At 33.9% G+C, this 27,946-nt stretch overlaps 1 protein-coding gene across 1 annotated transcript in view; it reads right to left on the minus strand.

Moving 5' to 3' along the window:
* The window catches only part of ERBB4 (erb-b2 receptor tyrosine kinase 4), a 712,433-nt gene that overhangs the window by 242,363 nt on the left and 442,124 nt on the right, over positions 1–27,946 (minus strand). Inside the window, exons 13-16 of the mRNA XM_042948704.1 lie at positions 26,551–26,683; positions 21,518–21,611; positions 15,642–15,796; positions 8,584–8,658 (exon numbers count right to left, since the gene is read on the minus strand). Of these exons, the coding sequence (XP_042804638.1) occupies positions 8,584–8,658; positions 15,642–15,796; positions 21,518–21,611; positions 26,551–26,683 (457 nt within the window). The remainder of the gene's footprint in view (positions 1–8,583; positions 8,659–15,641; positions 15,797–21,517; positions 21,612–26,550; positions 26,684–27,946) is intronic.

A 27,946-nucleotide genomic window follows, 5' to 3' on the forward strand; every position in this document is an offset into this window, starting at 1 on the left:
TAGAGAACTCTTGGGGAAAACTCACCGTATGAAAATAAATGGAAAGGCCATAAATTTGGTGTTAATATTGGGATGGTTTGATCCTAATTATATATGTCAGTTACTGGTCACAAATGGAGTACTGAATACTCAGAGCCAACATGTACATTGAGACCTCATCCTACAGCATATAACTGTACAAAGAATCCCTGGTTTTGGTTCCAAAGCAATCTTAATCGCTTGCTTCTGGCTCTTTTTGTAAAAAACAAGGAATAAATTATTTGAAGATAGTAACACATTTCTCTCAGACTTAAAGTTATCCTTATATGGCAAAGTTGTGTGAGTCACAGAAATTTAAATTCCTTCCATGCAAGTCAAGACAAAAATATGTGAAGGATCACTGTAAATGTTATATGTGTGGGGCTTTTGGGTGGCTTAGTCAGTTAGGAGTCTGACTTCAGCTCATGTCCTGATCTCCAGTGCATGAGTTCCAGCCCCTGCTTTGGATCCTCTGTCTCCCTCTCTCTCTGCCCCTGTCCCATTCATTCTCTCTTTCTCTCTCTCTCTCTCTCTCTCTCTCTCCAAAAAAATAAACATTTTTTAAAAGGAAATATGTGTGAAAATAAATAAAAGAAAGACCTTACTAAAAATGGAGCTGCAAAGCGCTGAAGGAGGAATTCTCAAGCACTACCACTCAGACCCCAAACAGAAGGAAGCTTACTTTACATATCCAGGCAGGAGGAAAGAATTTCTCCTCACCTGGCAACAACCCAGCCAATGAGAAGCTGTCACACTCTGCCAATAAGAAGCCAACACCAGCTTGAACAGTTTGAAACAGCCCCTCCTAACTTCTTCCTTGCCTCCATAAAAGCAAGCCCCTCTCCTCTCTTCTGAATTTGCCAATGATTTGCCATATTTTGCCCTGAATTGCAATTCTCTGGTATTTCCAAATAAACTCATTTTTTATGGTAAAGTAGCTGAACTCTTGTTTTTTTTTTTTTTTTTTTTTTTTTTTTTTTTTTAAGGTTAACGGATGCTTAAGTCACCATGATAGATGCTGTAGGCAGAATTAGAAGATGGGTCTCTGTTATATAAAGATTCCATCCTATGGTATATAAACACACTTTCTCCCAGTTATTCAGTCAAACACTAATCTAGGTGCTACTCTAGGGGATTCAGCAGATGTAATTAAGGTCCCAAATCATTTGATTTTAAGATTCAATCAGGTGGATCTGATCTAATCACATGAGCTTTTAAATCTGGATATAGAGGTCAGAAAAATGAAAACTAAGAGATTCAAAAATGAAAAGGTTTGGATGCACAATTGTCTTGGAATATAGAGCGGGCCACATGACAAAGAATGTGCTTGGCAATGAACACAATAAAATAGGAGTCCTACTACCAGGACCCACAACTCAAACAACCTGAATGAACTTGGGAGAGAACTCCAACCTCTAGATGAAACACACCCCAGACAGAAACTTGATTTCAGCCCGGTGAGATCCTAAGAAGAGAACACAGCCAAGCCATTCCTGTATATTTACCTACAGAACTGTGCTTTTGTCTTGTTTTTTGAGCTGCTAAATTCATGGCAATTATTCACAGTAATAGAAAACTATATACCAATTGAGCAATTCCTTCACTTTACCTAATTACAGAGTTGTTATTGTTTTTTTCAATCCTTACCATTTTAGTTATCAAATATATGATCCATATATACAATATTTTGAATTTCCAAATAGGTTTGGGGGTAAATTATGATAGTTTTAGATGCTAATTCACCAAAATTGTCACACTGAAGAAGTTTATTTTAATACATTCACTTTTTTTATCTGTAACATTTTAATTAATTTTTATTTATTTTTTTTAATTGCATTATAGCTGATACTCAATGTCACATTCGTTTCAGGCGTATATGCTATATTCATTCACCACATAGCATTCAGGTGAATATGCTATATTTACCACAGTGGAGCTACCATCTGTCATGATAAACTATTACAATACCATCAATATAATCTCTATGATGTACCGTCAATCCCTGTAATTTATTCATTCTGTAACCAGAATACATTCACTGTTATATAATTTTTTTTTTCTGTCAAACACTGAAATAATTTCACATACAAGCTAAGGACTGACCACCAGGGGTATGTATAAGATCAAAGATAATATGCTATAAGTGGTAAGCCTCATCATATTATAGCATATTAATTCCAAATCATGCAACCAATAGTATTTGAGCACTCACTTCCATGGAAAGGCATTACCTTATGACTCTCCCTAGTTTACTGATAACTTGTGTCAGATGTTAGCCAGGGGACCAAGTCAGATGTTATCTTTCTATATACATACATATAACTTGTTCAATATATTTACTTCTTAGTTCTTTGACAGAATGAGGTAATTTCTCTTTATTGGGAATTATATTGTTCATTTTGCTATATGCTGCTTTTTCACTTCCTTTGAATTTTGTCAAAGAGTATATAAAATACCTATAAATGTTTGCAAAGATTTTTTATTTTTGGTTGGTTGAAATTATAGGTGGCTCTTCATTGAAAAGTAATTTTTTAGAAATGAGATCTTATGAAATAGAATTTAATATTCCTGGGATAATAAAATCCCAATTAAAAATCCTGAGTAATACTGATCATATACTTATATCTCTAAATTGTATTTTATAAGAAAATAATGCCAGGGTCAAATCTTGGAGTAGTACATATGGGTACTTTTAAAACTATAAATATCTGCCTAAAGACAGGGGCAGAGGCTTCAGGACCATATTTTACTCATTTGCTTTCATATTTAATAAAAGACATTGGATTTTAGTAATGAATTTCAGCAACGTTGAAGGTACTTTGAGATCATAGAGTATAAGCAGTCCTGACATCTTTACAAATCAGAGATTAATAGTTACAGAACACTGTAAATTCTACACCAGAGAATGATGCTCATAGGAAAGACTGAAGAAGTATTCATAATGGATCACTCAACTCACTGAATTTTTTATCTGACCCTTAACTAGCATAATCAGCATCTTCTCAGTTCAATAATGCTATTTTTAGATTTTCTATTACAGTCCAAAGTCAATGCTCTTAAAAAATCTCTTTTGGGGGCGCCTGGGTGGCTCAGTTGGTTAAGCGGCCGACTTCGGCCCAGGTCATGATCTCGCGGTCCGTGAGTTCGAGCCCCGCGTCGGGCTCTGTGCTGACAGCTCAGAGCCTGGAGCCTGTTTCAGATTCTGTGTCTCCCTCTCTCTGACCCTCCCCCGTTCATGCTTTGTCTCTCTCTGTCTCAAAAATAAATAAACGCTAAAAAAAAAAAAAAAAAAAAAAAATTAAAAAAAAAATCTCTTTTGACTTTCAGCCACAAGTATGACTTTTTCTGGTCACATTTTTACAGTTAGCATGTTTGAGTATAATATTAATGTTCCTAGGATCCCTAAAAGCTTTGGTAACAATGTGTGGGCATTTCGATATTGAAACAAAGCCACTGATGCAACCTTATGCCATTAAATACTTCTACTTAAAGTATCCATGTGAAACTCCATGAACAGTAATTAACAAAAACTGAACTGTTTTGCTCTTGCAATTCTTTGGTAACTTTTGGTATTTTATATGTACTGGAAACTGTGGGACACAAATCAGCTGGAAAAGAAGAAATTCACACACTCTCCTTCACCTCTTTGAACTCTCTTAAATTCAAAAGTAAATTTAATATACAGAATGTGGTGGACTGAGGATAGACTTATAATAAAAAGCCTGTGTACTTATATTTATTGGACTTAAGGATCATAACATAACTGCCACTCATCTGAGGAAACCATCTATGGGCTGTTTTGACCATTTGATACGGACATAAGTTATGAACCAAGTTCCTTGAGGGCAAACAAACAAAGAAAAAAGATTGTGCCATTTGTGAAAGCCGTGCCAAGAATATCACATCTTCTCCCTCATCTATCACACACGGGTCACACTGCTAAAGAATAAACTGTTATGTGACCTCTTAGGTAATAACCACCACACCAGAAAGTAAAGGTGTGATACAGGCATTAAAATGTGACAGGAATATAAAACGTTTCAAATATCTGCCCAGATGAGATTTAGAGAATTAAACTGATTTCAGTTACCTTACTTCATATTGTGAAGTGTCTAGAATAACTGAATTGGAGCAGATAGCCAGATAAAAAATTTTGAACAGAAATCTAGTACTTTTCACAATTCCTGTCACAAATTTAAAAAGAATTATTAGTTTATATTTTGGACTTCTAAGTAATAAAAAGAAATGCTTTGCCAATAGAGCCTTTGCTTGTTTAGATGAACACATGTTGGCCCTGATGGAGTGAGAGACTAAGATTATAAAAAGCTTGGGATATATGGTTGGCAAAGAAACTAAAATAGAATAGAATTAAATGCTTTGTTCTATTACAATCTATGTGAAAATAGCATATGTGCAAGCTCAAATAAATAGCATAAAAAAGAATAAAAAAAACTTGCTGAACACATTTTTTCATAAGATTCTTTATAAGAAAAAGAAGAACATCCAAGTAAATGTTAGTTGTAAGGCATTGAATTCAGATAAGGAAAATATGGAAAAGGCCTGAAATTCAAGTATTATTTTCATTACAAGTAGAATATTCTAGGAGATTACAGGTAAAAGAAAATCAACAACAACAGCAACGATCTTTTCCATCCTATCCTATCTTCCTGGAAGAAATTCCAGCAACAGCCTGTAAGGTAAATGGAGTGTGGAAAACCAATTCACAAATTGCAGGCTTGGGAAAGAGTAACACTGCTTAGAAAATGAAAGTCGATCAAGATTGTAAGCATTTCACCTGTTTTCATTTAAATCTTCAATCTTTTTTCCTTCTGGTTTAGGAAACAGAATACAACATAATGGGGCAGTAGGGAGTATGAATCCTAAATATTTCGAAATGGCCACATTGCCATGTTCAGTGCAATTTTGTGTGACTAAAAGAAAACTAGGCATTTGGGTAATCTCCCAGTTAAAACATAGTTTACAAAACTGAAAGCAATTACTTTCTACATGTTTTTTTTATCTCTCTATTATGTAAGATTTACTTTAATCAATTAAGACGGAGGCATAAAAAAAACATTCACAGAATTTAAAAATGGAAAATAAACTGAAATATTACTAAGCTAGTCCCCTGTTTTCAATTAACTGTGTACCCATCACATTTCAGAGAGGTAAACATTTACTGAAAAAAGCATTTACCTGAAAAAAAGGTAATATTTATTACTTTCACTTCTCATCCAATCCGTGTCAAAATGTTCCATGGTCATAAACACTTTTCAAGGTGTCCAAGCTAAATCTTTCTTGTAAATTCCAAACTGCTTATAAGCAGCCTATGACAAGTCCATTAATTCTGACAAGTCAACACAACTGAAGAGTCATACTGCTTTAAATTTAAGTTCAAAAGAAATATTAATTAAATATATCCAGAGTTTCTAAAAGGAATACTTAGCTCCCTACTACCAATTTTTTTGAGTCATAATGCTTAGAAGTAGGATGCACAATTTAGATGCTTAAAAGCTTAGAAATTCTGATATATCAGTTTTGTAGTCAATAAACTATTGGATTTACGCCCTGCTGATATATAAATATTTGTGCCCTGCTGATAGCATATATATATATGCTAGTAGAACATAACCTCATGAGATTTTTAAAAAAGATTTTTTTCCAATATTTCAACTAGAGATGTAACTACCACCAATGAATATATATACTTGATAATATCTCCTAACCATTTAATCATCATACCAATATTATGAGGTATAAGAATTTCCATTTTAAAAATTATCAAATTATCATCCCATTTTACAGACAAGAAACATGGCAGAGCAAATACTTGAACCCAGGCTTTCACATTCAAAAACTTCTGCTCTTTACTTGTACAAAGGCCTACAGATGATTTTTCATAGGAATCATGGGCTGAATTGTGCTGAATTGTACTCTATTACTGGACATGGTCACCTACCTATTTATGACAAAGCTAATCTGAATTAGGTATTAGTCTCAGAATACAGGAAATGGCCTGAGAGCCCAGGCAAGTAATAGGATAGAAAATTCCCCAAACATGTTGGAAATATTAAATCTATAGTAAGATACACTATGATTTTGAGTTATACAACCTTAATTACCAGAATTGAAAACCACTAGGGATCTACCACTATGGTTTTAACTCTTTCTCTGTCTCTTCATATGCCTCTGCCTGTGACCTACTGCCAAAGATACCAGTGGACCTCTTAAAACAGTGATTCCTGAGGTGAAGAAATAAATGCCCTCCCTTCTGCCAAGGGACCCACCAGAAGGAGAAGAGATATAAGTCAAACTTTCCTGGGTGACTTTGAGAGATTTTCCTACTCCCTCTAGGAGTTATGTTCCCCCATGTCCAACATTTAAAATCATTTGATACATAGCAAAATAATAAATAACAACGTTTACTGGGTGATATTTGAGCTAGGCATATTCTATGGACTCCATCAATGCTCACAACCAATTTGTAAACTATATTAACATTCCTATTTTATACATGAAGAAAGTAAGGCTCAGATAATTAAGGAACTTACCCAAGGTTACATATCTAAAAAATGATAGAGCCTTGCTCTGAACCTAGAAAATCTGATTCCAAAGACAGCACACCTAGTTACCACATTATATTGCCTCTCATTAGTTGGCTGGAATAATTATAAGAAAGTCATTAAAACAATGTGAAAACACTCTTCATAATGATAGTGCAGTGACTCAACCAAAGTCTCAAGGAGGAAAATTATTTCATCAATACAGAAACAATATAAAATGGGTCTTGGCTTATAAAACTGAGCTTCGGGCCTTAAGACATGCACTTTCTCTTTCTCTCTCTCTTGCTGATTTTTTCCATACTTTAAACTTTGCCCTAAAGAACTGTATTAACTAGTCTGAATTGATCCCAAGTGCCAAAGTGCCACTGTTGTATAAATCATTTACTTCTACTGTACCCTTTTTAAAAAAAAAGAATTTATTTTTAATATAATTAAATAACCTTTTAATAAGAGATAACACTTACTTGATATTTTCCAAAAACTTTTAAAAGGCAAATATCATACAAATGAAAAATTATGACTAAATGTAATGACATAGATGGACCTCATAAATATAATATTGAAAAAAAGAGGCCAGGGACAAAGAATACATATATATGATTCAATTTATATAAAGTGCAAAAACAGGCAAACTCCTGTTAGCACTCAGGACAATGGTTCCCTTGGAGTGGAGCACAAGGGTGTTTCTGTTTCTACTACTATTCTGTTTCTTGATCGGGCTGATGGTTATATAAACGTTTCATTCGAAGAAATTCACTGAGTTTTACACCTATGCTTTGTATACTTTTATACTGTTAAATTTGATGTTAAATTTGAATTTAAAAATGTACATGAAAAGGCAATATTTCATCCCAAACTGTCATCTTGCTTATTGTAATTTAGCACTACTTTCTCACTTCCAGAAGATACAATTAACTTGTTTCATAAAGAAAGCAAACAGTACTTCTACGTAACATTGTAAATTACCATGTTCCTAAAATGAAATGTTTTAAAAGTCTAACTTATTGAAGTCTAATATAGACAGTAAAATTCATCCTTTTTAATGTGCTTAACCATGATATTTGACAAGCACTTACATTCGTGTACCCATCACCACTGTCAAGAGAGAGAGAAGGGCTCCATCACCCTCCTCCAAAATTCCCTCATGTCCCTTGCCAGGCTTACCTGGCAACACTACCACAAGCAACACGGATCAATTTTCTGTCCCTACAGTTTTGCCTCTTCCAGAATTAATACCACATAAATTGAATCATCTGGTATGTATTCTTTTTAAGTATAGCTTCTTTCATTTAGCAAAATGCATTTGAGATCCATCTGTGTTTTGCATGTATCAATAGTTTGTTCGTTTCTATTGCTGAGTAGCACTGCAATGTATGGATATATCACAACTGAAGAACATTTGAGTAGTTTCCAGTTTTGGGTGATTTTGAGTAAAGCCACTATAAACCTTCATGCATAGGTTTTTGTATGAATCTAAGTGATATATTTTGTTTTGTTTTGTTTTGTTTTCATTCCAACTTGTACTTTTACCTGCACAAAATATTTTCTATAGTGCTTGTAGTCTGTGGTAATTCAGAAGCCTACAGAATACTATACCAACCAGCTCAAAACAATATAAGATCAGAAAAGGAATCAAATCAAACAAGAAACATCTTACGAAAATAGATCAACTTTTATAAATTCCTCTCTTAAAAATGTTTAGTTTTGCAATAATCTACAAAATTAATTTTAAAAATTCTCTTAAAGTTCTAGGTTAATAATTCGAAATCCTGTTTACATTGTACAAAATTGAAAACCAATGACACTACTAATTTGGATGCTAAAATCATAATGAGTAAAGAAAAAAGAGGTAAGGGATGTGGTTTGAAAAGTAGTGTTATATGCCTATTTCATAACTCCCTAATTTAACATATTATCAATTTCACCCAACTGGTTAGTAGTTTGTAAACATGATCATTTGAAAAGGATTTGAGTGACAAAATGGAAACATGGTAGATGTTACCTAGCATGTTGTGGTAAAGTGGAATGGCCCGTCCAAGGATAGTAAATGCAGTCATGACTAGTGGGGCCGCTACACCTGCAGGCAATTACAGAACAGAAAACATCATTCTCCATTCACAGCGGCATGCGCACACATGCACCAGTGCTCACACACGGAGCCTTGGAGGAAGAACATGGGAAGCAAGCACACCAAGTACCTATCCATCAGGCCGATGCAGTCTTCAATACGTGAGCCTATGCACCTGCAGAAGATCCAAATTTAAAAAAATACAAGGAAAGAAAAATTAGTCATTTAAAAAAAATCAGTCAGATAAACACTAATTGTGTCAAATTCATAATTACGGTTATTAGACAATTTTGGAACACTGTGAATTTAAAGCCAGTGAGAAGATTATTGCCTGATGGATACAAAGAAATAGGTTGCAAATACCACCCGCATGGAATGCAAAGAAACATGTCCACAGTAAAGGAAACTGTACCCTGTTTCTGTGGATAACTTCTAAACACATATGACTCACTTCCAATACTCAATTCATTTGCATCATGAGTACATGTCTTGCTGAATGACTTGATATTTCAATGGTTATAAATGGTTTCATGTATACAGTTTCTTCTAAAAACACTTAAGTAAAAACTAAAGTCAATAAAAAATAAAACATGAGCTATTCAATATAATATAATAACCTGATGCTTAATACTCATTAAAGATGGATTATGGCAGAAAATGAGTTAACATGCTTTAATGCTATTCTTATGGATACTTTACATAATCACATTATTCCATTCCTTGGTTGTGACGGTTTTTAAAACATACTTATCTTTAAACATGAATTCATTTAAAAAGCAAATTAACTGGTTTTACCAAGACTGCAGTTTATCTTGACGCTCTATTTTAAAAGCACAGTGCCATAACAGACAAACAATAGGTTTTTAAAGTGCCATAATATTTAACTCAAACAATAATAAATAAATACTCTCCAAGGAAATGAACAAACTGAGAAGCAGGTAACTAAAGAATTCACTAGAATTATATAAGTACACAAAATCCGGATGTACGGTCCCTAGAATTTCATTTTGAGGTATTATGGAAATATTACTTCTTCCATCTTCCAATGTACAAATTGTATTTCCTTCCCTTTTCTCTCATCAAATACATATATCTACGGTGCGTTATCAATATTCCCTCCACAGCTATGATTTATAGGACTGTCTAATTCTGATCACAAATGTTTTTTCCAAACTCTAATTTCTGAAACTGAAAAGGAAGCTGAAGTTAAAATCACCATATAATGAAGTAATAAGGGACTCATGTATAAGGCCAGACTGTCTACTATATCCTTAGATAACTCTCAACATTGGTAAACTAATGTAACTATGTATAATAATAATTAAGTCAATATTTCCCTGCTTCACGAATATCTGCTATAACATTTCTACTAGGTGGAAAATTGTTTTCATTTTGAGCATTGGTTTTGAATAGCCCAGAAAAAATTTAATGTACAGAAAAATGGGGAATACACTGTGAAAAAAGTCTTTTAAAAAAGCAAATAAGAAATACAAATAAAAATATATAGCACATAGCATTGAATTGGTACTATAATCCATAACCAGAACCATTTCTTGAAATGGAAAAAGTAACTACTAAAAATGTTTTCAAACTGTCTTATATGATATTCTTTTTATTTTATTTTGAAGAGCTTATTTTTTTCCTAGGTTCCTATTATATCTTCTTCCAAGTGCTTTTTTATACAGTATTACCATTTGGTAAAATTAATAGTCTACTTCTTATTTCCAAGTGAGAATCTGAAAGCTATGATTAATTTGCAATCTGTGTCTTTACAATAACATTTGAAATATAAAAATATTTGAAAGTGAAATTCAACTTGAGGGTAAAGTGTGAATAATTAAAGATCTTTATTCATCCATTAAAAAAACATGCTTGTAGGCCTACTAAGTGTTGCTACTCTTCTAGGAGCTGGGCAGTGGGGGGGGGGGGATGATGAATTAGACACTTTTCCTATTCTTAATGAGCTCACAATTTAATGCATAATAGGAGATAGATGCATAACCAGGTGTATATTGTTTAATGTGATAAATATAAAAAGAGACATGAAAGAGTGGCTTAAGGGAGCATAGAGGAGGGACACTTAGCTTTAGAAATTCATGTTAATCCTCATGGAGAAGTTAGGAAGCTGAAATGCAGGGTGCTGATAACCTGGGTTGGAGTAGCAGTCATTTCTAAGGGGTAACAAACAGCAGGAACAAAAGCATAGATCTGAGGAAATTTAGAGTGCACATGAAAAACTGCAAATAATTCTGAATAGTCAGGAAGCAAACAAAACATGAGGTGACAGGAAGAGGGAAAGAAGCGAGATCATTTAGACAGGAGCCAGAATTTGAAGGCTATTTGCTTAGGGGCAAACTTAATGGAGAACCACTGCAGGGTTTTTAAGTAGTGGATTTGCTAGATTTGTATTTTACATGGATCTCTGCCCTGTGAAGGCTAGTCAGCTGGGATCCAGGTAGATTCCTTTGGCACCAAGATTGTTTTAGTGTATGTAAAAGATGAAAAGGGATTACACCGGGGAAATGGCAACTAGGATAGAGGCAGGGGGCCAGATTCAAGAAATGCCTTCAAAGGTATGTGGGTGGGGTGGGGAAGAGAAGTTGATGGCTGATTTGATGAAAGAAAAGTAGGATCAGAGGAGTTAAACATGCAGCACCATCAGTGAGGGAATGACACCTCACTGGGTGGGAGGAGGGACACCTTTTCTTGTGTGTGTGTTGGGGGGGGAGGGGTTGATAATTTCAGCTTTATGGATCTACAGTATGGTATGCATCCAGTGTGGTTGTCCTACATCTGGGTAGGGAATGTTCCTCGCCAGCTGGAAAGAGAGGCCTGTGGTTGTAGGGTGTGAAGGCACCAGTGTGATGATCAGTTTTGAAACAGCATACAGAAGAAAGTTGAAATCATGTAAGTGGGTAAGATAGCTGAAGAAGGATCTATAAAGTGAGAAAAGAGGAGACTGAGACCGAAACTCAAAGAACTCCGATAACCAGTAAATGACCTAAGATAAGCTCATATGCCAGAAGCATGAGAAAATATTGAGTAAAATCAAGTAATTACAGCATCATTGTGGGAGCCAAATCAGGAGAGACATTCAGGAGTAACTGTCAAAATCAAATGCAAAGACAGGTCTAATAAAATAAGAACTACTGAGAGCATTTTAGTTGTCATTGTCAAGGTCAGCAGAATTTCAACCACTGTGAGTTGAGAAGCATATTGGACATAAGCAAAGCAAGGGAAAAGGAAAGTGAGCACTGAGGGGGCAGGATGTGGGGTCAGGAAAGTTTGTTGAGGGAACTCTTGAGGAATATTTGAGATGTAGACATATTTAAAAGCTAAAGATGAAAGAAACAATGAAAGACAAATAATAAAAGTGTGACTAAAGCAGCACCATCCTGTCTAAGTACAAGTCACTGTGTATTTAAAGATGTATACTCTATTTCAACCCTTTGGACTTCATATAAGCAACTAATTAACACATGTAATTTATATTGATTCAGCAAGATCACAGAATAATGGAAGCATTAAACTTTTGAAGAGTCAAAATCTCAAATATGAGATCAAAATCAGATAAGGAATAAGGTAACTCTACAAAATTAGTGTTACAAAGTAAAAAATTTAAAGGAAGATCAGAAACTATAACATGTCAATATAACATATTACAAAAGTATCTGCAATTCTGAACACTGAGTTGTGTTTAACATTTGCCACTATTTACTGATTTGTAAGCACTTTGATATACCCACCTACCTTAGTTGAGATATTTTGACAAGATCTTCAAATTTTGAAATGAAAGTGGAGTATTTTAAAATTTCAATTAAAAGAGTATAGACAATAATTTCACAAACAGCTCTTCTTTCCTTTTATAAATGAAAATTCTTTCACCATAGAAATTTAAAAATATATAAAAAGGGTTGATAAAAAAAAGATAAACGCATACAGGGAATTTAATAATATGGAAACCATGATTCTACCATTAACAAAAATATTCAATGCAAATTTTCAAAGACGCCTATGAAAAACAAATATTCTAGTCCATGACTAAAAACCAAAACTGCATTGATATTTGTCATGGATTAGATTTTAGTGTGGAAACCACAAAAAAAAAAAATCCCCTTACAGGAATTTAATTACATACTAAATTTAGTTTACAAGTCTTTTTTTTTTTTAATTCTATCCTGCTATTTTTAAATATGAAGATCATTCCTAAGTTTTAAATTCTTGCTCATCATTTCAAAATATGGGGATCTTACTCATTTCTGAATTTAGCTATCACTCTCTCTGATGTGCAGTTGGTGTTCAGTATAACCAAGTTGAGGAATGAATGAAACGAGAAAAGCCTGCTAAAATAAAAGTTCTCTAGTCAAGGCAAGAAGAGACAATGTTATTCCCCACCCCTCTAGGGATATTAATGAGAATCTCCTGATACGTGCTAAATGGATAACCTATTTTAAAATTATCTAAAGAACTTATTAGAGCCAATATATTTAATGTACTTCCAGAGTAATAAAAGTGCTTTTAAGGTATTACACACATAATTTTATTTTCAGAAAATCATTGAACAGTATTCAAAGTAAGAACTTTCCTTCTAAAAAATGTGATTCAAAAGACTATTTCCAGTAACTTGGTTCTTGAATTATCTAGCTGACATAATATCAGCATATAAAAGGAATGCGGTTTTCCAAAGTGGGGTTGGCATGGTGAGCTCACACGCACAGACAGGTCAATTATTACATGTATTTAGGAATAAAAATAGTCACTCGTCACGTCATCTCCACTGGCCCTGTGATCTTTCTAGACAAAGATCCTACTTCTACATGCAATTTGAAAAGAAGGGACTAAGTGTACAGAGCACCTCATGGCTTCACTCAAGAATCTCAGAGCACAGTGCTACACAACAGTAATATAGAATAGGATTTAGGAATTTAGGAATTTAGGAGTTCTGGGATTGGGATGACAAAACTCTCATGGAGTGAACCTGGACAATATGGAGGATATTAGGAAAAGGATGGCAGGAAGCTAAATGAAAACAAACACACAAATCCTTCAGGACTAAGTCATTCCTTACAATCCATTTACCTTGGAAGATGCCAGGGAATACAACATCCAATTCTGTCTCCCCATCATTCTGCAACAGTTGATTTAAAGACATTTTTCTCTTTACTTGGAGTTCCTAAATGGCCTGGTCAGATTTGTTCCATTTATACCTTCATCCTCCCTTTTTGCTGACATCTGGCTTTTGTTGCTGTGGTAAATGGATCTCTTCATTGTCTCTACTTCCACTTCCCCCACTATAGATGTGTTCTTTTATTACATAATCATGATTTAAAAGGGCTGAGAGGAAGACACACCAGCCACACATCCAGACTATGGCTCTGCGATCTCACTTTCATTTCCCTAATGGCCTCATTGTAATTAGATTTGCAAAAATAGCAAAAGGTCTCATTTTGAATGGCAACAGCTGTTGACATCAACATTATATTGAATAATTTACTGGTTTAATTTTAGCTGCAAAACAATAAAACCCTCCTGTGGATGATTACTATAGCAGGCAAAGTTTTCCCTTTCTGTTGCTGACTCTTCTGCTCCAGTGGCACCAGTTGTTCATGAAATACTCTTAACCCAAGTGTGCCAAAACCTCGCAAGGGGAGAAATTTATTCCTTGTAGTTTCCTTGAAGCTAGGTGCCCGTGTGACTATTTCAGTATCCTCAGTCTGTGTCCTTATGTGTAAACCAATGAGATGGCGTTAGCTCTTCTAAGCTGAATTTAAATTTGAATGGCAGAATATTACTTTACCTTTTGAGGATCTACCACTTCACAGAGTGACTTAAGCTGATTTCTTGACCTGCAGGAAATTGTAGCAGCATCTGCAAATTGATGTCCTCTTGGCAGAAAATGATGTTGTTGCTTGCTTAACTTCTTCAATATCCCCTAGCAACTAGCTCTTAATGTGGCAGAAAACATTCTTTATAGAATCTCATACTCTTCTGCCAGATATAAAGTACCCGAGATAATTCTCAAAAACAAGTGTATGTATTTGCACGTGTGTGTGTGTGTGTGTGTGTGTGTGTGTGTGTGCACTCATAATGAAGAAGAGGATTTATGGACAGAAGGAGGATAGAGTATATTAAATTGTTCTCAAGTCTGAAATTAGTCATCTTCTGGAGGAAAGAAAAAGAAAAGCCCTTATTAAAATAGATTTGCTATCTTTTAAAAAAATAGGTTCTGGGATTTGTTACATGAGTGGCATTATTTCTTTCAGTTCAGTGCTTTTCTTCTTTCTGTAATATGTCTTTGTTTTACAACTCTTTCAATATCAAAGGTAATATAATTATTATTCATTTTATAATGCATCCTTTTGGAAAAAAGATAGAAAACTGGGTACCCATCTTTGAGTTGTCCTATAGTAGTCAAAGAATTTCTAGATTATAGGCTGACCTGTATTAAAATTACTTTCACAAAATGTATTTGTGATTTTACTAATATACATATCACTAAGTTCTCCCCCCACCTTTTTTTTCTGTCATTATTTTGCTTATATTTTGTTGAAGGAGTAATCCAAGGCAATATCTATCAAAGACAGCTAACCACAACTTAAGCTGGTTGTAAGAACAAAGAAACATAATCAGAAAACTTCTGTTAAAGATTGATTAAGCACACATCTCCAAGTATGACGGCTATCTTGTCTCTTATAAGATATCTTCAATACCAAGTAAAATTTAGAAGAATTTCTAGACTCCCTACAAGTATACCTCCCACCAGCTTCATAAAGGTGTCAATAGAATACTTTTAGGTAAATATTTAACAGAATATTTCAGAGAGTGTACATTTGATTACATAAATTGTTTCCTTAGAAAGTATTCCTCTTCAAATCAACATGTTAATATAAAGATGAATCGAGTTTTACATGAGCATGTTATATAGTTAGTAGATGGTGTCAGGGGTAAAGATAACATGTGTGATAGAGTCCTTGGCTGGCAAGGATGCTTACCCTTGGGTGCAGTTTGGATGGCATGGATGGCACTCTCGATCCTGATCAGCATACTTGAAAATGAAACTGTTTGCCCCCTGCAAGCCATCTGGACATTTTTCCACACAGTTCGGGCCATCCTTAAAATGGGAACACTTTGTGCAGTTATCAGGTCCCTGAATTGTGAAAAACAAAACACAATGGAGAAAGAAAAATGGGTGTGGTTTCCTCTGGTATTCATGTGGATTAGTCCTTGAGACTTCAGTGAGTAGTCAATCTTGCACTAGGGAACGGGAGAGCATTTTCAGAACTACAAGTGGGGATGTCACTATGGCAGCTTTTCAATGTAAAAACGAGATGTAAACTTTCCTTTGATTGTACTATGACTATTTGAGCAATGGATTTTAAAATTTACTATGGTTGAATTATTAGGAATTAGGTTAGGCAAATAAAAATTAATTTCTATGTTACACTCCATCTTAAATCAGCTTGTGATAAAGTTAAAACTCACACGTCTATAGAGATTTTAGTAAATAACAGTACAGTACTGAGAGCACAATAAAGGCACACTCTGATAAGCAAATATCAAAAATCCCATAATAGTGAAATAGATGCATGCAAAATTTATCCAATAGTAAAGGTGATATAAATATGAGCAAAATAAATTTTAATGGCACTAATTCACTTCATATATTTATGTTGATAATATATAACCATTTTCTAATATGTAGAATGTTACTAAGCAATAATAGCATGCAAATATATTTAAATATCAAAAAGTAAAAATTTAAAACTCATATTAAACAAAATAATTTTACAAGAAAAAACTGGTTTCAATTTGGTGCTAGAGATAGTAAGCACGCAAAATGATAAGGGGTCTACCACCAAATCAAAGAAAATTGAGAATATTTTCATTAAAAATGCTATTTTCTGGGGCGCCTGAATGGTTCAGTTGGTGAAGAGTCCTCCTTTTGGTTTTGGCTCAGGTCATGATCTCCCAGTTTGTAGGTTCAAGCCTCATGTCAGGTTCTGCACTAATGTGTGGAGCCTGCTTGGGATTCTCTCTCCTCTCTCTCTCTCTCTCTCTCTCTCTCTCTCTCTCTCGATAAATAGATAACCATTTTCTTAAAATGCTATTTTCTTAAGAGATGCCAATATATTTACACATTTAACTATTTTGAATAGTGATATTACCTACTTAAAAAGTTGACTTTTGGCCTTCCCTTTTGAACATCATATTGTCTTAGGTTCCTCTTTTCTTTGACCTCTCTCTGGAACTTCTTCCCCTGACCCATCTCTCCCCAAAATCTGTCTGTCCACATAGTTCCAACAATTATGACAGTTCACATTAAACACAATTTAGATAAATGAAATATAGTAAGTATAGAGGGAGATAATCAATTTTATTAGGCTTATAATTAACATGGTGAATCTGGGGGCCAACAACAAGCAGACATTGTACAGAACTATGTATTAGGCAGGGAGTGTCCATTCACAGGAGTGTATTACATCCTTCTACAAATGTTAATCCAAAAGTGGCCAGACATAACAAGTTGGAGATATAAGACATCAGGAAATCAATAAATATAACATTGTAAAATTTAAAGATTGAGGCTGCTAACGAAGAACAGTGGTGTAAAGAAGAAAAAATAATCAGGAAGAGGTTTCTGGAAATTCTGGGACTGGTGAGGTTCAATCAAGCACTATTTCGCTATTTTGATGTGAGATTTAGAACTAAAAGAAAATTATCCTATGAAACCTAATCCCTATTCAACCTGAAGAGTTTGCTATTGGCAACTTCTTATTTCCTAACAAAAAAGAATATTTCACATGTCTCCAATTTTAACACCTGCTCATGGGTACTTAGGCACGTAATGCCATCTATTATACAAAATCATTTACTGTGCAAGTATGCTCAGTGGCATGACTTATTGTACAAGACAAGAGACAGGCTGATGTCTTCCTGCAGAACAGAACAATAAAACTAACCATGAGTAAATTAGGCATGGTGAAAATTAGAAATTAGGAATTATTTTCCTATAAAATTCTTCTAATGTAAAATAATGTCCAGGTAAAATCAGAAGACACAAAAATTATGAAGCTAAAATGAAAATCATATTTAATGTTTAACTGTCCTTCTAACAGATTTTTTGTGTATTTCTTTGTTTTTTAAGCCCCTCTCACCTATTTGATTGTGTGATGATACAAAACCTAATGTTCTAAGCTGACATAACTAAAAAAAATCCCGACAAATCTCAAAAGAAATGAAATATACTAGTTCTCCAACTCATTTCCATAAAAAAGATTTAAAGAAATACGCATGTCTAATGCTTACTCTTCTATCATTATATTCCCAAAGCTTTTAAGAACCTAAGTTCAGTGAATGAGTTGATAAATGCAATGATAAAAAACAGAGGTGAAAGCAATATTGTTCCTTGTCTCTGATTTTAAGCTATCCTTAGATTCAATTATCTAGGCAGAAAACTAAAGAATAAGCTAAATCCTGATAGAAATATTATTTTTTTTCTCAGTAACAATTGATGATTTTCTCTGGTAACTACTGCTAAGAGACAATGCTAATATTCACCAGTATCCATTTCTCTTCCAGTCCTAGCCACATGGAAGACTGGAATTCCCCTCCCACCAGAGGTGAGGTATGTTTTCTTCTGGACCATGAAATTAAGTAGAAACGATTTATGAGACTGTCAGGGCTCAACTCTTCAGCCTTCTCTTTGCCTGCTGCCATGATGTGGGGATCCCATGCGAATGTGGAGATGCCATAATTCAAAGCATCTCAGAATGCTAGACCATCTCAGGGAGGAGAGCTGACTTGCAGTGCACTTTACATGAAAAATATTTAAACATTTTCCTATAAGCTACTCTAATATGGGGGTTATTTGTTATGGCAGCACCCCTTTATGAACTTGACTTTAACAACTACTTTAGCTTTTATCATTTTCTTTCCCTATATCTTCTCTTGCATGCCACTTCTTTGGCTTATATTTTAATCTCCTACAACTCCTCTGATGTCCCTTACTTCTCTTTCTTCTCACATGCCCTTCCTTTATCTTTCCTGACAGGACCAAACAAGGGTAGTAAAAGTGAGACAGAATGGATGAAATTGCTAAATAAATAATAAAACATAAAAAACACATGCAGACACACAAGGCTATAAAAACAGGGGCTTGCTTTATTTCAAAGCTAGCCCTTTCAAGATTATCCTGGATTTCTGCCACATTTAAATAGTATAATACTATCCCATTTGACATGTAGCTGTTATATTCTCAGAAAACATATTATCCTTATTATATTACAGAATTTTTGCAGGGGTGGGGTGGGGAGTGAAATGAATAGAGTGTAAAATTTGGAGGCAGAACTTCAACAGTTGAGTCCCAGCTCCACATCTTATAGATTGTTGACTCTTTGGTATAACTTTCTAATTATTATAGATTAAGTTTCTTTATATTTTAAATGGAAAAAGTGATCATCATATGCTTCAAATGTAACAGTATTTGACAAATATAAATGTGTACCAATTATTATTATTAGGAAAATATGGACAGGTCAGGAAAGTGTGATTCCAACAGAAGAAATGGTAAGGCCAGGTGTTGGAATTCCAACCTTCTTCATGACTTCTCTATCTCATCACAATGTCAGTCTCACAGAGAACCTCTTGGATATCTTAAATGATATATGCCTGTGACATGGCACACAAAACACTTCTGTTTATAGTTGTGATAATCAATATATAAACCCAGAAACAGGCAACAACCTCATATAAACTGTAAAAGCTGAAAGCAAGCAACGTCCTAGTGAAAGGAGGATGGGTCATTGTTTGAGCTCAGTCCTACCAGTTTCTCTGACACCATAACCTAAATTGTATTCTTACCTGCTTAGCATTTCAAGTTGTACTGATCGAGTGATCAAACAGGTTTTCTTGATTCCATTCTCTAATTTTCTACAAATAAGTGATTCAGGTTTACTAAATCTTTTCTACTTTTGACTTAATGCCTTTCCTAAACTCTAGACATATTAATTGACAATGTTCACACTGGGTGGTAATTTTAAGTATATGGCTCAACAATGTTGTCAATATGAAAACAAAATGTGTTCATTAAAAACTTAATTTTTTTGTTCTTTCTTAGTTATCAAATAATTTTGAAAATTGAAAAAAAACATTAACTATTAGGGTTTTTTTAGTGTGTAGTTTATAAACTGTCTCAATCTTTTGAGTAACAGAAGAATGAACAAATAAACTGTGAAAACATACAAATTGAAATAAATTAATAAACTAGTTACTCAGCAGGAAAATTTTATACCATAGGAGACAGCAAGAGGAATAGAAAAAGAATGGGACTGGTTTTGCAGTCTCCTTGTTATTGTAATTACACATTTTTGAAGTCTCAGTGTCTCTGAAAGATACGTTGTTTTTCATTATTTGACTTTTGGTACTTAAGTATGTTAGTGTTTAAAGAAGTCGTATATAGATAGCTTGACTTGCTTTAACAACCCATTTCAGAATTTTACTTCCCTATGTTTCATGTCATTCTTTACAGTATCCACATTTCTCTTTCTGTGGCTTAATTGCCCTTTCCACTAATATCTTCAGTGGAGAAAGAAAAGAGCTGTATATGCCCTTTGCATACTTGGAGATCATTTACATATTGAATTGTCTTTTAGACTTTGGTTCTTGAGGCCAAATCACACCACTTCTTTTTCTCAGAGGTCTGATTTTCCAAGTTTAATCATCCTTATGGTAGTCCTCTGAACTGTCCAAGCTTTACACATCCTTCTTTAGTTGAAGTTCCAGAACAGCTCATTGGGGCCTAATGGAAGTTTGGAGGGCTCAACGATATCTTTTTTCTAAGCTTATTAAGTGCTGAATAAGCACTCTAGTAGAAAAATTAGTACTATTTAAATTACACATAAATTCTTATGGAACAATGTTGAGCTCTCGGCTACACCCAAATGTTGGTCACCAAATCATCTATTGAGAAATTACTCGATACACACACACACACACACACACACACACACACCTGGAAATTTGTCTAAAGAAGGATGAATGTGACACTTTGGAATGACAAACTCATATTGGCCTCATTATTAAGAAAAGGCCTGAATGATGGGAAACAAAGGGAGATCTAAAAAGGAACTACCATTTTCTCTATAAGGCTAACTTCAAACATTTAATGCCAGTGTGTCCATCAAGACTTTCCTAATCCCATAGCCCCTCCTTCCATTCTCATAGCTCAATATTTCTCTCTGCCATAGTATTTAACACACTGTTTTAGATTTTAGTTTATGTTTGCCTTCTCAGTCTGTCTTAATGTCCTTCACAAATCCATAATAGTTAAATAATTAAACACAAATATGAATGTGTTATAGTTTACCTCAAACACACCATGAATTTTTACATTTGCATTCCTTGTATGCCTCCTCTTTCCAGATGTTTCTTCTTCAAAGTAGAGCTCAAATATCACTTCTCTATGGGCTTCCTTGATGCCCTACTTTCCATCCCAAAGACAGATAAATTTCTCTCTATCATTTTTGTTTCTATAACGATTTACACATATTTATATTTTATCAATTATTTTGGTTCAATCTAATTACTTATAGATCCATCTTTTCAACACTGTGCAATTTCAAGGGCATCTTCATATTCTCTTTTTAAATACATTATATGGGACATAAGTATTTAAGAAATTTAATTTGTAAATATTTTGTCTCTACTACCAAACTATAAGCCTCTTGAGGGCAGAATATCAAACATGATTCCCCTTAGTATGCTATAAACACCTGCTGAATGGATGGATAGACGATAAAGCAATGACATAATAAACATTCACACATGTAACTAAATAAGCCAACACAACCACAGGTGTCTTCAAGCTTACCGGTCCATGGCATGTGAGGATGCCGTCTTCCATCTTCTCGCACTGGGGGTCACACTCCACACAGATGGAGCCATTCTCAAACTCTCGAAATTCACTGTGAAAACATCAGCTGCATGAGGTGGTATAAGCAAACAAGCTGTCAACTTAACAAATGAAGTAACATCTGCTAAAAGTCCTATTGGCAGAGTAAATTCTAGAGTTTGTTTCTCAATGTGCCAGGAGCATCAGAATCATTTCCCTGTACATTAAGGAATAAGCTCTCCATTAGGAGAAAAGATAAACTGCAGCCAGATGGCTCTCCCTGCCCTCCACTGGGTTCAACGATAGACTCATTCAGGAAACATCTCTCTTGTGAGAGATATTCTAGCAGTCTCAAAAAAAAAAAAAAAAAAAAAAGGAGAGAGAGAAGAAAAAAAAAGTATGACTCTTCCAATGACACAGCAGAATTATTTTCACTCTTTTTTTAAAGTAAAGCTGTGCCTGTTTGTCTCTATATAAAATGTTACTCTTGGCTGAGCTTTATTTTTTAAACTCTGAAAGAACTATTGTATTTTTCTTGTTGCTAAGTTACATGATATTCCCCATTCCTGTCCTTCAAATCCCAAGACTCTTCAATTTATTTTTGGTGAAACTTCAAAAAATGCTTTGATTTCTTTTCTTCTTTTAAAACAGCTGCCTTGGAGAATTAGAGAAAATAGCTTTTTATGGCAGATTTTATATTCTTAGATTATTGATCTAATATCACAACATCTTTTTTCAGTTTAAAATCTTTTTGAAGTAATTCTATAAAGTATAAAATTAAAAAAAATTAGTTCAATGGTAACATTCTAAAACTTTTTAATTAAAACCTAGGATGATGTTATCCCTTTCCAAACCTAACATTTTGTGGCCATTTCAATATTAAATGTTATCAATATGTAAGTTTTCCAATCAATACCTATTGTAAAGTTTTCATTTCAATAATTGTTTATCATTCATGTACATCACGTTTATACACCCCATTCCAACTAATGTGTGAGTGGATGAGGCACTGGGTAACGACAATTTGGAATGTCAGTTACAAGTCATTAACAAAACATGACTAAATATTTATAGCTTCTGTATTATTGTGTGTCTATGTATCATGAGCTATCATTCCATACTCAAAGCATTGCAAATATGGCATTTAAGGATTAATTGCATGATAAATTTAAATTTATTTTTCCTAAAGTGTTCACTTATTTTTACAGTGAACTACCCCATTTGGCTATTGTAAAGTGTTAATAAATGATAGAAGTCTAAAAGGTGGGCTATATTTTCTGTTGGTTAAATTAAAACTACACTTACTTCAAAGCAAAATATTGGGTTTTCAAAACACATGGCATAAATTGATGGTTTAGTTATATATCAGTGCATATATTTATCTACATGGATTTTCCATTTTTAAAATGCGATGTTGGTTTGCTATGGACTAAGCTTTTGATGCTTTTTATTGAGTTTAAAATTTCAATTACATAGACTGTTTTTTTTTTTTTTGCATGTTTCATCATTAGTGATATAAAGCACTCAACAGAGGAAATCTTCATAATATAAAAGTCAAAATGACCTGGTATGAGGGAAGTGGGAATGGTACCTCAATTGTGAAGAGAATCATAAGTATTATTTCTATAATGAAATTATAAAATTATAAATAATTAACATGAAATTATAACAAAACCTGCAATCGTCAGCAAATTCCTGTTTTTAAGAATAGAGTTTTGGGTTACTAAAGGGTTATGTTACCGAATGAAGGTCATAATTTTTGTGGTACTAAAACATAGGTCATTCTTTTCTTTCACTTGTTCAAAACCCTTCCCTACACACAGAGTTAAGGAGTAAGGTGAATATGTCATAAAAAGTCATGGAGACAACCCAGCTGCCTTTTCTTCTGCAGATTAGACGTCTATTTGTATGGCTTTGGGCTCTCTTCCTTTATGCTCTCAGAACGGATCATTCCTACAATTTTTACTATTTCTTCACTCTTCATTGTCACTGTCTCCATCATTGCTTTTTCTTCCCCGTTTCCTATTGATTATACTATGACTGCCAGAGATTCCCTTTCTCTTGAATCTGACCTAGCAAATCACTGTCTACTGAGCGTGAGTTTTGCAGACTATGCTTTTTGTCACTTGTTTTTGCTACTCTACATTTCTCACAGACATGCTGTGTGTGCTGCCTTAGCCAATCCTGTGAGCCAGAACCAATGCTCTGCAGTCAAGTCCTTCCTAAACTTCACTGGTGTTCCTTCTAGGACTTAAATCCCTTAACATCTCTAGACTTAATTTTGTAAATATCTTCTGTAAAAGGGAAAAATTGTGTTTCAATGAGAGGTTGTGAATGTTAAATATAAAAAATGCCTACAAAGAGCTTAGATTGGCACCCTTTCTGATGTTTCCATGTTGTTCTTAACATTTCAAAAACATTTAACCATGTTGCCAGATAAGAACAATTTTAAGATTGCATTGTAATGAGCTTTCTCTTTCATTTTAAATGCCTGTGCACTCTAATTCTGAGTTGCTGAAATACAGTGGCTTCTATGACCTGGATTTGAACGCTAACAGCCAGGAATTAACTGGTTTTCTAGTCCCCTTCAAAAAGTCCTCTTTTTAGGATTTCTTCTCATATGATAGTCAAAACTATTTTTATATAAAAATAGTTTCCCTGATTTTGGTAAATGTCACATTTGTATTTGTTTTCAGTAATTTTAAGATAACTATTCTACCTAGCCATCTAATTAGCTTGGATAAATTGACACGAAAAGGAAATGATTCACACAATTAGGTTATTTATCCAAGATTTAAAACTAGGAAGTGATGAAGTTAGGATTTGAATTAATTCTTCCTCAAAGGCTGTTTTAACTAACTGCCAAGCAATGTCAGGAGAAATTAGCCAGTGCCACAAGATTGGAAGTGGGAAAACCTATCATTGCATAGACTAGAATTACATCAGACTTTTACAAGGTACTTTCACTTATTATCTTTCAAGCTAATTCTTGTATATGATTTCCTAGAGCCCTATTACTATTGCAAAATACATGAAAAACTTTATAGCTTTTAATACGTTTGATTTAATGACTTGTAAAATGCTAAACTTTCAAAAACAGTCTGGTAATCAGTGTTGTTTTTTTAGAAAACAGGTTATTTTTCCTTAGCTTTCATTATTTTGCAGACATGAGACAGAGGATAGTATATGCATTTGCATATGTATCATTTTCATATATCTGACAAGTTGAAAATGGAAATGTTAAAGAAAAACAATAGCATCTGGAAAGATACAGGACGAAAATCAGATGGCCTGAATTCTAGTGCTGGCTTGTTTCTACAGTGTTCTGACACTGGCCAGCACTTAATTCTACCAGTTTTCACTATTTATAAGATGTTGCTGTTAGAAGACATGATTGCTACAGCCCCATTTCCTCTTCAGTACTGTGTGTATATATATATATATACATGTATACATATATATATATATATGTATACATGTATACATATATATACATGTATACATATATATATACACAAATAAACTTGTAATTCACTAAATGGAATTAAAATCTATTAGTTACACTTTAATGGCATCGATTGCTAAACAACAAACAAGCGTATTTTAATCATATTTTAATCAAGTATTTTATGTTCAGATAATATCATTCTATTGTAATAATGAGAATAAGCATGAATACAATTTAATGAGAAAAGAAACAAAGAATTTGCTATCCATTATCAAATTTATAAGTTGATTGTAATTTACAAAATTATAAGCTGAAATTTTCCTGAAAAACAATTAAATTCTTATTTTAAATTGTTTCATACTTAAATTTCTCACTTTATTTTTTTTTCCTAAATTTCATGAAGGAAATTGGTTTCTTTCAAAGAAGAGACGTATCAATATTATTATGATCCAAAGATTTCTATCTTTCTGATATAAAATGCAAAAGTGCAATGTTTCCTCAGATCATGAAAACAGTTATTTAAAATGGGACAATTCTGTAACTGCATTGAAGAAATCATAATTCATGGTTTTATTTCAGCAAAAGCAAAGGCACTGTACATTAACCATTTACAGGTCACTTAAATACCATAATATTGAATTGTACAAGACATGTAGAATTTTAAAACAAAAATTCAAACCTGTAAAAAAAAAAAGATAAAATGAGACAATTCATGAAACAAAAGAAGAAATGAAATAAAGAACTTCAAAACTACACTTTTACAGAACTGTTGAAAATCCTTTTGGTGAGCATTATGAGAAAATTTGAATCAGGAACAGTACTAAAAAATGTATTATCACACTAATGAAGGACAACTGTGATGCATGAAATGATATGTTATGATAAACTGATTTTATGACTATGTGAAATGCCATGCAACAAGATATATGCCAGGTTTTATTGTTGGCAATGTGATTATTATAGCACCAGCAGTAATTTAAAATACTTGATTTAAAATACTGCTTAGGTTATCTTTAGAAAGTGGGAGAACACTTCCAAAAACTTCTTCAAATAGAAACTACAAAGGCAATTTTTCTATAGGGTTAAGCAGTTGTCAGAGACGCAGAAACATGTATTGTTTCTAATACACAAATAGACACAGAACTTGGATGGAAAAAAATCAATAGGTATATAGTATTCCAGATGAAAATTAATAGGAAAGCATGTGAAAAAAAGATTATTGGAACATCTGAAAGATTACTTGTAATAATCTCCTTCATAAGGAAAATAAGAATATATTTTTCAATTTTGCTTAAGTACAAACTGCCATAATTTACTAAGAATGATCTATTTTGGTACACTTTTTTAAAGTGTGTATAATAGTTGATATATATTTAGACTTATTTCAGATAAAAGTCTTTCCCTTAAAACAATTCTATTGTTGTCAATATGCAACAAGAACTCCCCTGAAAAATCTTGGCCAGCACACACATTCTGCAATTTTACCATTTTCTTATCATTTTAAAATCTGAAACACTCAGTAGTCAAACTTATGAGGTAAAGGCAACATTGTAAGATGCCTTACCCATCATAGAGGTTACAAGACTCTATGCAGCTCCTTCCTCTGCTGAAGCGACGGCAGGACAGGCATTGGTCTGGGCCAGGTCCCCAGCAGCCATCACTTGAACACAGATGGTTGCACACCATTCCTGCAGCAGCTAAAAAGCACACCAAATTCAAGGAAGAAACAAAACAGAAGGCTGTGTCAAAACTTACCAATTTAATATGACTCTTCCTAAGTAATGCTGTTTCTGAAGAAGTGGGATTGAAAGAGATCTGTGGCAGATAACTCTGTCTGCCCACCCAGTCAGTCACCATGACCCACCCTACTGTCACCTTCTTCCATACTGCAGAGACCCCATCAGTGCCTATGTATATAACCACTACATTTCTCATGAGAATGACCAGATATCAATTGTCTACATCAAAATTCTAGGCAGGAAGCATGAAAGAAATTAATCTTCCAATTAAGGTAAGGAACAGACCACCTTTCTCAATCCAAACCTTTGCTCCACTCTGACACCAAAAATTTCTTCAATTCCATATGAGAGCTTCATGAAGATATAGAACAAATCATCTTTGTTTTAAAACAAAACAAAACAAAATTTAAAAAGAGAAAGAAAAAGAATAATATATGGAAGATAAGAGGGGAGAAAGAAATGGAAATAAAATACAAGTTTTTTTATAGGCCTCTGCTTGCCTTGCTATTTAGCCAAAGTGGCACATGTGAGAAAAACATTTTGCAAATATATGAAACAAATCATAGTAGTCATTCATGAGGAGGTATAAGAGAATAAAGGAATAACAAACTAAAATTTAGTTTTATCTCTGTATAGTGGGGAGAAAGGTGCCAAAGAAAATTCGGACTTTTTAAAATTGCTACTTAAGGGGCGCCTGGGTGGCTCAGTCGGTTAAGTGTCCGACTTCGGCTCAGGTCATGATCTCACGGTCTGTGAGTTCGAGCCCCGTGTCGGGCTCTGTGCCGACAGCTCAGAGCCTGGAGCCTGTTTCAGATTCTGTGTCTCCCTCTCTCTGACCCTCCCCCATTCATGCTCTGTCTCTCTCTGTCTCAAAAATAAATAAACGTTAAAAAAATTTAAAAAAAAATAAATGAAATAAAATAAAATAAAATAAAATTTTTACTTAAGTTTACCGCTCTGTGCTGACAGCTCAGAGCCCAGAGTCTGCTTTAGATTCTGTGTCTCTATCTCTCTCTGCCCCTCCCCAGCTGGTGCTCTCTCTCTCTCTCTCTCTCTCTCTCTCTCAAAAATAAATAAACATAAAAAAATAAATAAATAAACTAATTAATTAATTAATTAATTTCTACTTAAGTTTGCCATCTCTGTTTCCCTTTATATTCAGTAACATTTATTCAGTATATTATTACTTATATAGAATAACATAATTTTAGTTAATGGATA

Source organism: Panthera leo, chromosome C1, assembly GCF_018350215.1.
Source record: "Panthera leo isolate Ple1 chromosome C1, P.leo_Ple1_pat1.1, whole genome shotgun sequence".
Lineage (NCBI taxonomy): Eukaryota > Metazoa > Chordata > Mammalia > Carnivora > Felidae > Panthera > Panthera leo.